Raw genomic sequence first — 16,176 nt, forward strand, 5'->3', positions numbered from 1 at the left:
ACGTATCCAAAAAAAAAAAGAAAAAAAAAAAAAGAAAAAATAAACACCTCCCTTGAAAAACGTCCTTAAGAAAGCATAAGAATCAGTACAAGGTCATATTAAACCTAAAAATTATGTTGTAAAAATAAACATCCTGTCTCACCTCAGCTCCATCATTTTCCGTTGTTCTTCCGGACCAGAATAAATGTGAGCAGATACCGACTCCACGGCACTGGTCTGGCTTCTTGAGTAGTTTTGAAGCGGCGAGGGCGCAGTTCGTCCTGAGAGGTGAGTGGTTCTCTTGTCCAAAACAGCTCATCCGTTCAAAGGTTGAAATGATAAGAGTAATTGCAGCAAGCTGTGCTTTGGAGTCGCTTATCTCATCTTCATACAGTGAAAAAGCCTACAAAACAGCAAGTGAAATGTTTACAAAAGTCAATCATCAAGACCTTAGTTCAGGTTATACAATTACTTAGTTTTAAAGTAATGGTATAAAACCTGTGTTTATAAAGGTCAATTGAGATTAAATTGCAAGTAATTGTATAACTTGTATTTAATATGGATATCAAATTATATGTATAAATTACAATATCAAACTTTCTGTGACAACTATTCTGTGACAACTATGTGATTTGTCCATATATGGGCATGCTAATTTCATACCACAAACATATATCAGGCTTGTCATCCCAAAACCAGCTAAGTGTTAAACAGAGAAATTAGCATATGAATGAGGCAGTATTGTATACTTTAGTACAGAGAAGCTGTAATACTTTTACTCATAACTTTGGCAATTTTAAGTTGATACCAGTAAAAGACCCATCATTTTAAAGCCTATAATGTAACAGTTATTTGCCACATTTTTTTTTTTTTTTTTTTACAGAATTTTAACCTAGAATTCTGGGATTAAAGATTGTAAACATTTTTACCACTGAGCCACAACTCTATACACCAACTCCAAAATTAAACACATTTTTAAATGCGCACAAGCCATATGACCATGTTTTATTAAAAGAAAATTTGCAAAGTACAAACCTGTGACATGAACTCATACGCAACGCCTTCATGATTTTCAAAGCCTATTTCGCCTGCCGTGAGGGCTCCCTGTAGGAATAGTCGCAGAGGAAGCTCTGCCAGTTCAGCTTTTATTAGAGCACTGATTGTTTGATGGCAGAAAACAAAGATCTTCTGGCATTTCTTTTCCCATTTGTCATCCTGAAAAAGAAGGTAGGTGAAAATTTAACAAAGCTGTAGTGGTGCCAGCAAGGGTCTAGGGGCACTGGAACCTCGCCAAAGAACTCTGGATCCCAGTCGGGAAAGAAGCTCACTATTTCTCCGGGAAGACTGATTTTACAATCGGGAAGTGCCATTTCCTGGGCATCTAGAGAGGTGCATATTCTTAAAATATATATATAATAGAGCCAGTTAGACTTGTAGTCGTATAAAGTCAAAAATACTAATGGCACTTTACAGACTGTACAGCAAACTTAGTCTTAAATTTGAAGTAAGTAGCTTCACTAAACTCTGAGAGAAGAATCTCTTTTCATCATGAGAAAATCAAGAGTTCAGTACCAATTAAAAAACTGAAACTGTCAACTGATACACCTTTTCAATAGAACACAGAGACTACTCACCTCCTCTGCAAGTTCTTTGTAGTTTACTGCAAGTCTAAAGCTGGAGAAAACAAGTGGCGGCAATGTGAACTTGATACGTTGGTTACCACCGCTACCAAAATGCTTCCGCGCTGCATTCAAAATCTGCAGGCGAAAAGGGATGAAAACGTGTCACTAAGTATTTTTACCGAAAAAAAAGAATTGGTTTCCAATTTTAGTATAATAAGACCTTTACGGAGTGTCAATCAAACTTAACAACTGACCAATCAGAACAGACCCTGGAGTATGTGTGTGTCCCACAAATGCAGATGTCTGCATATGTTTTAACACTATTGTTTTACGGGACCTTAGCAACAAAATCCAAGGGGCGGGGCTTAGCAGAAAGGCTTATTAACCAATGAGAAACATGAAGCAAAAGCTCCCTTTTAGAAGAAATGTTCCAAAAAGCTGTCATTTAGCTGTCTCATAATTTACAGTACTTTACTGGGCTCAGTCTTAGTTTTGCTTTCTTGGGTAATATATGGACTGGACCTGCTAAGGGAGAATAACGCAGCATGAAGTCTGCTTCTGCACGTACCAGGTACTGCTGGTCAGGGTTGTCAGCATTGAGTAAATTGATAAACCTTCCCATCATGCCTTGCTCCTCAGCAAAATCTTCTGGGTCATCCTGGATAATAAATAAAAAGAAAAAAAAACATTTCATAAAGCAATAAATCTCTTTATTTTCATTTTTAACAAGTGGGTATATAATGAGTATCTGCAGATCCAAATGCCTGGGAATGGGACTATTCTGCATAGAGCAGATAACATTAAACACTGTGTATTCAGTCATCAAAGCACAAATACACTGTCCTTATGCATGGAGCTATAAAATTACGGCCAAAAAAAACCCCCTTTTGCTTCTCTTTAAGATATTTTGAATAAGGGTGGATAAGGCCTTTTATTCCCCTTAACAATTTGCTTCCCACAAACACAGCCATATAATTCTGGGGACACATGCATATTATTATGATTAATGAGAGAGGTTTGCAAATATGTAAGATTTTTCTGGGTGTTTTTGCTTTGTGAATGAGTACGGGAAGTAGAAACATGATTATATATTTTTTTACCTAGAATTTCAAATAACGAGTTTAATTCCATATTAGTTCTTGCCCTGTTCAATGTAAGTGTATTAAAGTATAAAGGAAAATAAATTAATTACTGACCGGTTCCTCTGGTTGATCCTCTTGATCCTTGACCAGAGTAGACACCAATCCCAGAATGCCGTCAACTGCTTCCTGGTTCACCACCATGGTGTTGTGATCCAGTGCGTTGTTTATGATGTACATGCTGATGGCCTTGCGAGGTTCGTAATCGAGAAATTCAAAGAGACCGCCATAGGACTTCAGCTCCAGCACTGTCAGGATGTTGTTGTAGGTATCAATTGGAATCTTCAGCATTCGGGTGAGTTCCTTACAGACAGGAGAGTTGCTCTTCAATCTAAAGGCAGCAACAAGTGTAGAAAGAGTCTTCTGTTAAAGAGTTTTGGCACCAGGCACAAGTGTTAAGCTAATTTCTTATTTCCTAATTCAAAGAAAATGTAAGACAATTAATCCGGGACATATTTTCCCTAGGGCTAAATTTACTATCAACAAGTAGATGGTGGAAAATTAATAATTTTCAAACTACAGTAGAACTTAATCACTATCCTAGGTGGCATATCCATAAACAACAGGGGACTGATTGGACCAGTACACCAGGGTAACACCCTACTCTTCTTGAAAGATGTACTGGGGTTCTTTAAAGTGCACACGGGACAAATGCATACACTGGGCCTACGGTTTAAAGTCCTTATCCGAGAAGACTTGTTCCACCACCGGAACGGAACCATTAGTGAGTGAGCCGTTTGAACTAGCGTGGATAATATAGCTGAAGGTTACGGTGCCCCTGACCTAATCGCTCGGCCAATCAATTCTGGGGACACACATATCAAGGAGCCACTTGCTTTGGTCCCGAAGGTGTCCCCTTAATAGGGGTTCTACTTTAGTTTAATATCTTTTATTTATGAACAATAATATTATATATAAATCTAAAAATATTGTTCATGAAAAATACTATATTTTAAGTAATGAAATAATTTTGAAGATTACATACTTTTCCACAGACATTTTTTGAAAGATTTCGTTCGTGTTCTTGAGGACTTTATCAATGTAGTCAACTCGTTCAGGGTAGCACTTTAGAGCTAGGTTAATCAACGACACCTGCAGAGCTACCACATCTTCCACTGGCATATCACTACGAGCCTAGATCATTTGATAAGAGTGAAAATGATTAAATCACAGGAATAGACCAAGAAGCCTGGTTCCCATAAAATCCCTACATGCTATCGCCGACAGCAAATGGCGATGCTGATTGGTCAACCGAATCAGAGAGCTTTCCAGATTGCATTGGGAACAGCTACACAGTGTAACTACTGCAGTTGACAATTTGTAGTGACAGTGTAGTGATTTTATAGAAATCAGTCTTAAGAAAGTACAAGAAAAAAAAATCTCCATAATTAATGAATTTACTTAATTATGTTTGTTTTAAGCATGAAACAACATGCAGTACATTAATGCAATGTATAAAGTATGTTAATAAAAGGTAACATAAAAGGAATATTACTGACAATAAAACAAATTAACCTTCGACCCTGGACCTACGCATACACATCATATGTCAAAGCAGAAAGCCAGTTATGGCCAATCCAAGTTCCAGTCCACTTCTTTTAATGTATCTTCTGTAACAATTTGGGATAGTACTAATGCTCACATGACAAAAACAGCTAGAGATCTACAGATACACCGTTTAATGTACTTTATGAATTGGCAAATTGTATCTGAATGGTGATATAAAGAATCAATGTTGCTGGGTAGCATTTTACCTTGACAACGGCTGCAACTTGCTCAGAGAAAATGTCAAAGAGTTTGAGATCTGAGGGGATACCAGTAGTGTCATCCCTTGAGGCGTACAATGCCAATCTGTTAGGGTGAGAGAAATAATCAGATGTGTGATCAAACAAATCATAAGAACAATAATATTTGAAGACATACTCCTGTGATCAAAGCAAAAACACTCAATCATTTAATTGACATATAAGGATTCCTCTGATAAGAGGATCAAAGATCACAAAATATAAGAATATATTTATTAGCAGTAGAAATCATACCAGTTATATAAAAATGTTTTTACTATCTTATAAATTACTAACCTATCAATAAGAGCGATTATTATGTTCTTAACATTGACATTAGAGTTGAGGTCAGCGCAGGCCTTCAAGAAGCTGTGCAGCGTCTGCAAGTGGAACTCATCTGGAAACACCTGCACAATAAATAATATTAGACAATTTTAAAAGATGGTTATCAAAATGGATAATACAACTACTATAAGGCATAAAAAACATTGTAAATTGTTTTCATTGGACCACACTTAAAATAACATTTATCATTAACCATTTCCAGGCCAGGCCGTGAATAGCATTATATAATTAACAATGCAGGTGTTCATACATCCCTAAGGTTTCCGAACACATTAGAAAAGGTCTCGGAGAGTTCAATAATAATACTTATTTCGTTCCGCAGAACAAACTCAAAAATTCATTAGTCGACCCCAAAGACAAAATAAACAATAAAGATGCAAGTGGAGTGGTATAAAAATTTTGCCCCTCTGAGTATAGCAGAGACATCCAGACCTCTGGGCACCAGAATCAAAGAACATAACACCAACGTGGATGTCCATTGCACAGGTGTGAGAACAAGAGCTGCCAAAAACTCCTGCCTCCAAAGTTATCCACTCCTCTACCATACTGAATAACCGATCACATGGCACAACTCAACCATATCTCAGATTGGAATAATGTCAAAATTCTAGCCAAAGAGCAAGCATGGCATGAACGGAAAATCTGAAAATATGAACCGTGACGAAGGAGCCCAGACCCCCACCCCAACCCACATTTACGACAATTTATTGAAGGAGGTGGCTGGCAAACCCTATCTGTCTGGGGAACTCCATTGATGATGATGTACACCCCGTAAAATGACCAAACTGACGTCACTTGGTTCAGATCATCGTTCCATGAACCGACATTCATGAGTAAGTATCACAGGCAAAACGTTGGAAGGTAATTTTACTTTTCAAAATATTTCTTCAACTCAGAATTAACAAAAAGTTATTTGAAATATATAATAATAAACAAATAAACCTATAAATAATTATAAAAAATAACCTAGTGAAATCAAATTTGACCACTTGCCTACCTGTATAATACATTCCATTAAGTATTCTTGTGCAATATAATCTTTACAGCTGACAACCTGTTCCAGTACTTCCGGCAAAACACGCTAGTACAAAAAACAAAAATACATTTTATAATTCTCTTACTTTACAAGGTAAGAAATCCAAACACTCATTCACAATGAGCAATTTAAATGATTTAAAAAAAATGTTTAATCATAATTTAATACATATTGTTTAATTTCAAACTGATAAAAACTAAACAATAAAAGTATAAAATACTGCTATTAGAATTCAAGAAATTCATCTACGTAAAAACCATTAAGCCAGTTTTACACTAGGTGAAATTATTTGCGAGAATCAAAAACATTGGTTCACTTTTTGAGCTCTGATTGGTTGCGCATAGAAGCAGTTTGGACTACTGATTTCGCTTCAGCGAAAAACGCTGATAAAAATGTGAATATACATGCGCATGAACCTACGCTTTCAATTCGCTTAGTGTAAAACCGGCTTTACCTTCAAAACCAAAATGTGTATCTTCACCAAATGATCAAATAGCAGTATGGTAGGGTAGTATATTCTGTTGCTGACAACATGCCGAGAAGGTTTGTATCATAAAAAAAAAGTGATTTCACAACACTAAAGTCAGATAGGCTTTTGTACAACAAATGGAACCATTATGTAATAAGCACCGCTCTAGACTAAGAGCGGTTTGGTGCAGTGGTTGTGGTTCTGCTTCTCAACCTTAAAGGTCTGGGTTCAATCCCTCACTGTGCATTTCGCTTGTGTTCTTAGGCAAGGCACTTTACCTACGGTTGTCTCTACCCCGCCTAGGATTACATGTGGTAGATTCAAACACAAAATGCACTGATTACAGCTGCAACATTATGGAATTTTCCCAAGGCAGCTGAGTATGTGTTCCATATGTGCTTGATCCAATGACCAGGGGTAATAATGTGAAGCGCATATAGATCTCTAAAATATGCGCTAAGTTGACATTTATTATTAAGTGTTTTCTCGATTAATCACGACTAAAGCCTCCAAAACATTGCTGTGCATATTCAGGCATTTACAGCATACTTAAAAAATTTCTGACCTTTTTGTATCTCTCTACATCAACACACTCCAGTTGGCTCAACCGGACCAAGTTAGTGCCAACAAGAATACGCAGCTCCATTCGTTCCTTCTCACGCTTTTCCCGTTCTCTGGTATGTCCCTGATGTTGCATGCGCACCCACAGCTTGTTCATTTCTGAGAAGTTGAGGAGAATGAAGTCCATGGCATCAGTGATACAACCAGAGCCTTCTTCCCTGCAACAACAAAGTAAAGTCATGTATATTAAAATTAGAATAAGAGTGATGTTGTAACAAGGTGTTTGTTCATAAGTGGAGGATTTCCCCAAGCAATGTAAAGGGCTTCTTTAATTTTAAGTTAGAAATTATTGTGTGTGGAATCCAGAATATAGTGAAACTGTCTGAATTAGATGTATTTTTGCATGCAACTGAGTCTTGAAGGTGTTGAAAAATGTGTGAAGACGATGAGGATAATATAATAATATATTTAATATAAATTAATTGTCAAAAATACAAAACAAATGATTAAGTTGAAAAACAAATACAATTCAAGAATGTAAGAATGATATTTTTCTAAGCCTTTCAGTGACTTGTTTTGAGGGGGACTCGACGTTAAAATGGAATCACTCATACGTGACCGTCCTACTGGGCATCCTACAGTACGTTCTTTGCATACATAGATTTGGCCAAATTGCGTCCTAGAATCCATGCGACGAGAACTTAACGTTCTAGCATGTGCAGATGACTTTTAGTGACGTCGTTACGTTCTACGTTTTACTGCTGTCGTGCAAAAACTATGGACATTAACATTACCCCTCTTCAGCAACATCGGGTAGTGTATTTCTGGTTCCTTGCAGAAGGTAGTTCCTGAGAAAGAGCCCACGGAGTGGATGCTGGACACCGCGACACATCTCCACAAGATCCTTCAAGATGTCCTTCTTAGAGGTGCTACTGGACTTGATGTACACAATACCAACAGTGATAAGAAGGTACCTAGAAAAAAAAATTGATAATTTACATATTTAACAATTTAACTAATTTAATTTATTGTAACATTAGCTTTTATATACAAAGGTTGCAAGTCTCCTGTGACTCACAGCATTATTTAATACTCTCCCTCAAGTCAGCTGGCCATGGGTATTAAGGCCTGTTTACACTTCAACGATAACGATAAAAATGCTAAAAAGCGATTCTTCATATAGAAAACACTAGGACGATTCTATAACGATTTATCATGTATGCAATAACAAAAATATTTTAACAAATCAAATCAGATGACGTCATAATCATGGACAAACGATAAAATCGTTGCTACTACGTTGATTTTAATGTTTTCCCATGATTATGACATCATCTTGATTTGATTTGTCAAAATATGTTGTTATCGCATAACTGATAAATCGTTATCGAATCGTTCTAGTGTAAAAACTTCTCTTATTTCTTTTATTTTCTATATGAACAATTGCTCTTTAGCTTATTTATCTTTATCGTTATCGTTGAAGTATAAACAGGCCTTAACTATGTGCAGCGGGAAAAAAAAAAGATGTGTTATAAAAGAGATCATGAAAGCAGAACTCTCAGATGTGGCTTCCCCAATTTGGAACCCTACAGGGCTGAAAGTGCACGACCGCGTCACTGACGGTCGTAGGCAACATTAACGTCCTGGAGGAATTTTGGAGGGAAAATTCAAATATATAAAAACTGTTGGGCTACATATTGTACAGGGGAAGTTTGGTGCTGGAGGCAATTTAGTGAGATGAGAAAGCTTGTAGCTATTGTTACTCCAGTAGCTATTGTTACACCAGTATTAATTGAATTGCTAATTCTGATTGGATCATATTGGACTGGATTAGGACAATCATCCAATCAGAATCATAAATTTGTTGACTGGTGTAAAAATTTTATAATAACAAGACCCACTGACTTTAATAAGAATGAGTTACAAGTATGCTTACAATCTTGGCACGATGTTTCCAGCGTACTGCACCAACTCATACAGGTCAGTCATCTTATGACCTTTGGTGAACTCATCACATAGATGTTGCTCCAGATAGCGAAGTTCATCGCACACGCTCATATCTAATTCATTATAAATAAAGGACTACAACAAGATGTTCACAATTGCACCCTGATCAGAAATTGTAATACAGGCACCATGGCAATTGACAACCAATAGAGGCATTTAGCTGAAACAATAATAAAATGAATGTATCTCCCTTTTACAATTCATATACTGTAATATGGTTTGTGGAAAAAATGAGTCACTAGAATAGGCTCATATTGGGTAAATCTACTACCACATTAAGCATACTTTGATTAGGAAGGGATTGGGACAAAGTTAATTTTGTATTTTCTTGTTGTAACTATATTTTTATGTTTGTCTGGCAGTCAAGTATTATTCGCATAGTACTTTGTAAGGGACTTATTCCCTTTGTTTCCTATTAGTCTCTTACTGGAGTTCAGTAAAATTATGAAATAATCAATTATCCAATCAATCAGTTAATTAATGTACCACTTGTTACCAACTTTTCATTACAAAAAAAAGTAAGCTGATTCATATTTGTTTAGCATTATTACATCATGGATATTTTAATGGGTAATAGATTATAAATTTTAATTCATTTAAATATAACAGCTGAATAACTGAATATTATCTTCCTAATTCAAAGGATACAGAGTTCATAATAACATTTAGGAGAGAGCATGGATGTACGCAATTCACCCAGCATATTGGATGCATGCTTCAAGCCATCCATCAACTTAGCTTTGTCCTATTGGAAGAAAATAAAGATATTTTAAAATAATATAAATACAGTAGTGTATAATAATCATAGAGTTACCGATAAGTTTGGAAGATAAGAATGAAAGTGATACAAGCCATTGATTGTGATATTCTATTTTAAAATTTATTCATTGATCTTCAGTAAGATTAATGAATTAAGATGAATGAATAAGATAAATTATTTTCTTTGATCATAGGCCTACAAATTATTGTTTATAAAATATACAGAAGCAAACTGTACTCTCACTAAACAGTTAACATTTTCAAAAATGTGTTCGAGTTGTTTTTTTGTGTTGTGTCAAATTTTGATTGGTAGTAGTTTAAAGAATGTGCATATAATTCAATTTGTGCACTGCACACTCATACATGATATATGTACCAATCAAGCAGGTATGCTCAGATTTACTGCAAAAAGAGATGCTAAACGTACCAAACATCGCTTCATTTGGAAGGACTGTTTTTTCACCTCCTTCATAGCATCATCAAGCAGCTTCTCCTGATCCTCGGGGGGTTGTGTTGGTGCCTACAATTAAAAAATATAGTTTTTATAACAACAGGTGCATCATTTGCTTTTCAAAATAATCACTTAGATGTAGGGCCTAGGCCTATGTCAGCAATAAATAATAACAAAACTCAAATTATTGAAAGAAATAATAAATATTAAAAACTAACGCCTAAATTAAATGCAAACAATTCTACTCTACACAAATGACGGTAAATTGGTGAACGTTCAACAAATGCAACAATTCCTGGCGGCGGTGATGAAAGAGAAGCAGAAACGTAGCCCAGCTTGGTTAGGCCCTACAATATTCTACTATTTCTAGGCAGTAGGGAGGCCAGCCTCTCCTCAAGCTGTACCTCCTACTCCTACCTAGGCCTAGGCCAGGACTAACTACATCTGGGCCTAGGCTGCAAAACATGCCGATTCATACAGTATATTCCACCAGAATTAATAAGAAATATCTTAAATTCGGATGGTACAATTAACTATTAAATTTACAGCTTTACCATAGTTATTATTAATGATGAACAGTTTGTCGACCTCTCTCTCGCAGGTGGAGCAGCTTCTCTCTCGTGATGGACTATTTTGTGGTTGCCAGAGTTGAGGATTACATTAAACAAATTTGAGAAGAGCACATTGAAGATGGATGTGATAGAATTATTAGTTTTATTTGCGGTTTTGCAGCTGCTTGCAGTTTTAGCATTTGCTATTTCTCCATATGTAAGGCCCAGACGGTTTAAACTGAAAGGATCGCATGTGATTGTAAGATATTATTTCATGTTTTTAGCATATATATCTCCAAGCTAGTGCTAGGCCCTGGGCTAGGCTAAATAGCAGAGGTGGGGTTAGGTTAGTAGGCGCGTGATTACTGTTTTTGTCGGCGTGCGTCGCCTTCGGACACATGAAGCATGCACGATCGCTCTCACTGGAGTTGCCAGAATGTAAAAGATTAAAACTTTTATGTTTGTTGTGAGGTCAGCTTTTCATTCTGTGAAAAAGAAAGCATTGTGTTATTTCACCAGTTTACATTACTAAATAAATTAAAATTTGGCGTAGGCTAGTCCGAATAACTTTTTTTTTTTTTTTGTATGTTCATGTAATTTTTACATGCAACCATTACTAAATACCAAAAGTTACTAATTAACTACATTTAGTCAAGATTCATTTTTGATTGATTGGTTTATGAGACTATATACCCAGAATAAAATCTTTGTCATGTGATCTCTTTTGAAACCTTCAGATAACAGGTGGTTCAAGTGGCATAGGAAAAGCTGTTGCAGTAGAAGCAGTAAAAAATGGTGCAAGTGTCACTCTTATGGCCAGAAAAAAGGTTATATTAATATATTAAAATAATTTATTATTTGAAATTGTCCAATTAATATTGGACCAGCATTAATGTAATATTATTTAAATTTGTTTACTGACTAAAGAGAAACATTTTTATACCAAGTTTTGCATAAATTTTTGAATTATGAATGAATTATATAGTTTAGTAAATGAGATTGATAAATGCTTTAAATTTATATAATTAATGAAGAAACATCTATTTTTAGAGATTTCAATGGAGTGGAGGGCTTAATAAAAAGAACTGTCCAAAAATAAAATTTTATTTTTATTCAGCATCACCATTTTTGGTTGTTGGAGGGTATAAAAAAAGTCTCGCCTAGGAATTTAACAAGTTTAATAAATTAGGAATTTAACAAGTTTAATAAAAATTACTAAATAGAAATTTAAGCTAACTCTATCATTACATCTCATAGCTAAGCATCCGCATTGCTTTCTTCTCCATTCCTTCTCTTATTTGACATCCCACTCTTTTGGGTCATATTGTTCCAATATACCCAACTAAATACAGCATTCTCTATTATGCATAGCTACACCAACTCACCCTTGTCCCATTTTCTCTGGATTGCATGTAAATTTTGTTTCCTCATTTTCAGGCCAAACTTTTAGAGGCCCAACAGGAAGTTGAAAAATATGTCCAAGAAGGTTCAAAACAGGTGAACATTTTAATTTTTTAGGTATTTTTCTTAACCATAAATCTACAGTAAAAGCATCATTAGATTAAAAAAAAATATAGCAGAGTTTTATAACTTTCTAATGTCTTTTGTATTGACATTTCAGCGAGTAAATATAATTGTACTAGATGTTGCCGATGAATATTCAAAGGTTGAGCAGGCATTTAAAGAGGTTTGTATCAAATTTTTTTTTTTTTTTTTGAACATCAAAATCTATTTTTTGGGTACTTAGATGTATGAGTGAATACTACATTTTTAAATGTATGTAAATTTATGTAAATGTACTATAAAATATGGATAGGCAACAATAGGTAAAAGGTATACAGTAAATTAGTATTATTTTAGCCACTCTGCAGTGAGATTGTGTAGCCTATATATAATATGATAATTTCACTTTTTGCAGGCTGTCTCTGAACTTGGCCCATGTGACATGTTGGTAAATTCTGCAGGCGTGTCGTGTTCTAAGGCCTTTGTGGATACAGATATTGAAGAGTTCGAGGTATTACATGCTTTTCTTTAGTTAATGTATGGACATCATGTTATTACTTTATTTTCAATTCAGTTGTTTATTTAAGTATGTACTGCATTGAGTATGATTTTATTTATTTTGCATTCAATGTTACATACAGGCCTCCCTCTAATTAAGGACCACTCCAATTAAAGACCACCTCTAATTAAAGACCACTTTTTATGGTCCCAGTCTAACAACTATCATTTATCTTTATTATTCTAATTAGGGACCATGGAAACCAGAAGTGGTCTTTAGTTGGAGGGAGACCTGTATTACATTAACATGATGAAAAAATACATAAAAAATACAAAGTGAGAAATAATTATTTAAATGCCTGGATGCTCCATTAAGTCTGGTGTTTGTACACCAGATTTTTCCCTGATGGAGTCCAGTAAACTGGTTAAACTAATTAAGGCTTCGGGGGAAAAGACATTCCATAAGCTGGATTTTTCACAACCTAGAATTTTCCAAATTTAATACTTAAAATTGATAGGAATTATTGGTTTATAAAAATATAAAATTGAAACTGTTGTTGTCTCATTCAAGAATGTAATGAAAATTAACTTGAATGGAACAGTGCAAGCAACAAGGGCTGTGTTAGACCAGATGATGTCAAGGCAGCGTGGCAGGATTGTCCTCATTTCATCCCAGGCTGGCCAGATCGGACTGTATGGCTTCACTGCCTATTCTGCTTCTAAGTTTGCCTTACGAGGCTTTGCAGAGAGCCTACAGATGGAGGTAATTATATATAATATTTTACATGATATTAATTTGAATCCAATTATTTTTAAATAGTCAACTATTTTTTTGATGTTACTATTTAAAAATAATTGGATTATACAGTTACAAAACCAGATGAAACTATTTGATGATATTAATTTTGTTTGATTGCTTCAATATCCTGTTTAATATATAAGACCTTTTTTTCCCTGCATTTTATTTTCTCTTTCTGGCAATTTTTGTTGGCACAATATCTCAAAATTGCCATGAGCTATGAACATGTCGGCTTCAACAACATGTAGTAAACTGATAAACGAAAAAAGGGGTGGGGGTGGGTTCTGCTGAACTACAACCCCACTCCCCCTGGTTATGGGTCTGTCCATTCATATTGCAATATATTTGAAGGAACAAATTTTCTTTTGGAGTAATACATTTTATATTATCTTTATATTTTTTAAAAATTAAAAAAAAATTTTTTTATTACTTTTTTCCCAAGGTGAAACCATATGATATCTATGTGACTGTGAACTGCCCTCCAGACACAGATACGCCAATGCTACAAGCAGAGAGTAATAATCAGGTGAGGTCGTTAATTATTGGCTTATTTCCAGAAAGATAGACCAAAGCTCTATCCACACTGTGACATTTTCATGTAACAAGTTTGTGTGATGTGCCCATATATGGGCATGGTGATGTCATATTATGCTCAAATGTGGGCATACAACATTTATTTGTCACATAGAATTTGATAGTGCTCTGTCCACACAATGTGACAAATTTTGTGTGATTTCTCCATATATGGGCATGATGATGTCACATTATGCCCAAATATGGGTACATCACATTTATATGTCATATCAAATTTGATGGTGTGGACAAGGCTTTAATCTTTGTCCACGCTATCAAATTTTATGTGAAAAATTTGTGTGATTTCTCCATATATGGGCATGTTGATGTCACATTATGCCCAAATATGGGTACATCACATTTATATGTCATATCAAATTTGATGGTGTGGACAAGGCTTTAATCTTTGTCCACACTATCAAATTTTATGTGAAAAATTTGTGTGATTTCTCCATATATGGGCATGATGATGTCATATTATGCCCAAATATGGGTATATCATATTTATTTGTCACTACATTACATTACCAATCCTCCTCTTTGTGCTCCAAAGTCACAGTTGTAATTTAGTGAGTGTTTAATTTAGTGAGTGTTTATATAGCACCTTTCCTTTAGGCTACAAAGCATTGTTATCCCAGGTCATCGGTTCCATATGGTTAATTGCTGCCGTATTGGCTCAGTAGCAGACAGCCTCACCAGGTACCATTTATACTCCTAGGTGGAAAGAAGCAACGCAGATGAAGTACCTTGCTTAAGGACACAAAGTGAACATTGAGAGATTTAAACCCAACCTGCTGCGCCATTAACCGCTTCCATTTTTGACAGTTCTTTGATGTTTTTTTATGTTTTTTTTCAATGTGTGTTTGCGTCTGCAAAATGTCATAGGAGTGATGTTTTAGTCTACCTGGCATGTTGTCGTAATGAATACTCAGTATGTTCCCAAACACATCACTCCTATTTTCTGATGTTCTTATAAACTTCCTTCTTCTTGCAGCCAAAAGAAACAAAATTAATTTCGGAGACTGCTGGAGTATTTCAACCAGATGTCGTCGCAAAAATAATTCTCAAAGATTCTCAGGTTTGTATAATAACCATGCTCATTACTTTAGGTAAGATCTTTATCATCATTTGGGCAGTAGGTTATTGTACTTTTCATTTAAGTCACAGAAACTAAAAATTATAAATATGTATAATATACATAAAATCCAGGTCTTATTCCTTCAATATAAGAACAGATATTACCAATATCAGTTCAACAATTTTTTTTATAAACTTAAAATAATTAATACATATAACTTTAGAAAAACAAGAAGATCAGATAATATTCCTCTTGTAAGATTTAAAAAAAACATTTTTTTGCAAAATTTCATGGTCTTAAATTGTAGTATGAACTAAAAAGTGAAACCATTAGTTGTAAAAAGAAAATATCTTTAATGGTAATTTATATCAAGTCTCAAGTTCTTTACATCTGATATAAGTCACAATTAGCAATAACATAATTTATGATATGAAAATGTTTCTGCATGTTATATATATATAAATGCCTATATATTTATAATGAATTATTCTTAAATAACGAAAAAAGCAGCATAAAGTATATCTATTATTTTTGCATTTATGATAAAAAATCTAGAGAGCAGCTTAGCTCAGTTTGGAAAACTGTTGGTAGCTATTGTGTGTGCGCTGAACTGTGGACATCTCTTGGTCCCTGGTTCAATTTCCATTGCTGCCTCCTCCTTGTGTCTCAGCCGGAGGGCCGAAATACAAGTTAAGATGTGTATAAGAGACAGATAATCAGGTGAGGTCGTTAATTATTGGCTTATTTCCAGAAAGATAGACCAAAGCTCTATCCACACTGTGACATTTTCATGTAACAAGTTTGTGTGATGTGCCCATATATGGGCATGGTGATGTCATATTATGCTCAAATGTGGGCATACAACATTTATTTGTCACATAGAATTTGATAGTGCTCTGTCCACACAATGTGACAAATTTTGTGTGATTTCTCCATATATGGGCATGATGATGTCACATTATGCCCAAATATGGGTACATCACATTTATATGTCATATCAAATTTGATGGTGTGGACAAGGC

At 35.0% G+C, this 16,176-nt stretch overlaps 2 protein-coding genes across 3 annotated transcripts in view; one reads left to right on the top strand and one right to left on the bottom strand.

Annotated features, from left to right (window-relative positions):
* Positions 1-10,834, bottom strand: part of LOC117107231 (vacuolar protein sorting-associated protein 35-like) — a 17,886-nt gene extending 7,052 nt beyond the window's left edge. Inside the window, exons 1-15 of the mRNA XM_033248857.1 lie at positions 10,707-10,834; positions 10,129-10,221; positions 9,591-9,687; positions 8,872-8,995; positions 7,730-7,909; positions 6,940-7,153; positions 5,867-5,950; positions 4,822-4,931; positions 4,495-4,591; positions 3,726-3,874; positions 2,798-3,071; positions 2,170-2,259; positions 1,614-1,736; positions 1,015-1,194; positions 143-382 (exon numbers count right to left, since the gene is read on the bottom strand). Coding sequence (XP_033104748.1) covers positions 143-382; positions 1,015-1,194; positions 1,614-1,736; positions 2,170-2,259; positions 2,798-3,071; positions 3,726-3,874; positions 4,495-4,591; positions 4,822-4,931; positions 5,867-5,950; positions 6,940-7,153; positions 7,730-7,909; positions 8,872-8,995; positions 9,591-9,687; positions 10,129-10,221; positions 10,707-10,709 — 2,058 coding nt within the window. The 5' untranslated portion in view covers positions 10,710-10,834. The remainder of the gene's footprint in view (positions 1-142; positions 383-1,014; positions 1,195-1,613; positions 1,737-2,169; positions 2,260-2,797; positions 3,072-3,725; positions 3,875-4,494; positions 4,592-4,821; positions 4,932-5,866; positions 5,951-6,939; positions 7,154-7,729; positions 7,910-8,871; positions 8,996-9,590; positions 9,688-10,128; positions 10,222-10,706) is intronic.
* Positions 10,779-16,176, top strand: part of LOC117107241 (3-ketodihydrosphingosine reductase-like) — a 13,219-nt gene continuing 7,821 nt past the window's right edge. Inside the window, exons 1-8 of one of the 2 annotated variants that reach the window (XM_033248866.1) lie at positions 10,780-10,962; positions 11,441-11,530; positions 12,141-12,200; positions 12,325-12,390; positions 12,622-12,717; positions 13,276-13,467; positions 13,946-14,029; positions 15,071-15,154. In XM_033248866.1, the coding sequence (XP_033104757.1) occupies positions 10,843-10,962; positions 11,441-11,530; positions 12,141-12,200; positions 12,325-12,390; positions 12,622-12,717; positions 13,276-13,467; positions 13,946-14,029; positions 15,071-15,154 (792 nt within the window). In that variant the 5' untranslated portion in view covers positions 10,780-10,842. Of the gene's footprint in view, positions 10,963-11,440; positions 11,531-12,140; positions 12,201-12,324; positions 12,391-12,621; positions 12,718-13,275; positions 13,468-13,945; positions 14,030-15,070; positions 15,155-16,176 lie in introns of both variants that reach the window. The other variant, XM_033248873.1, reaches the window with a different exon arrangement.

The sequence above is a fragment of the Anneissia japonica genome, unplaced genomic scaffold, assembly GCF_011630105.1.
Source record: "Anneissia japonica isolate Jap-2015-1 unplaced genomic scaffold, ASM1163010v1 scaffold3945_len365852_cov175, whole genome shotgun sequence".
Lineage (NCBI taxonomy): Eukaryota > Metazoa > Echinodermata > Crinoidea > Comatulida > Comatulidae > Anneissia > Anneissia japonica.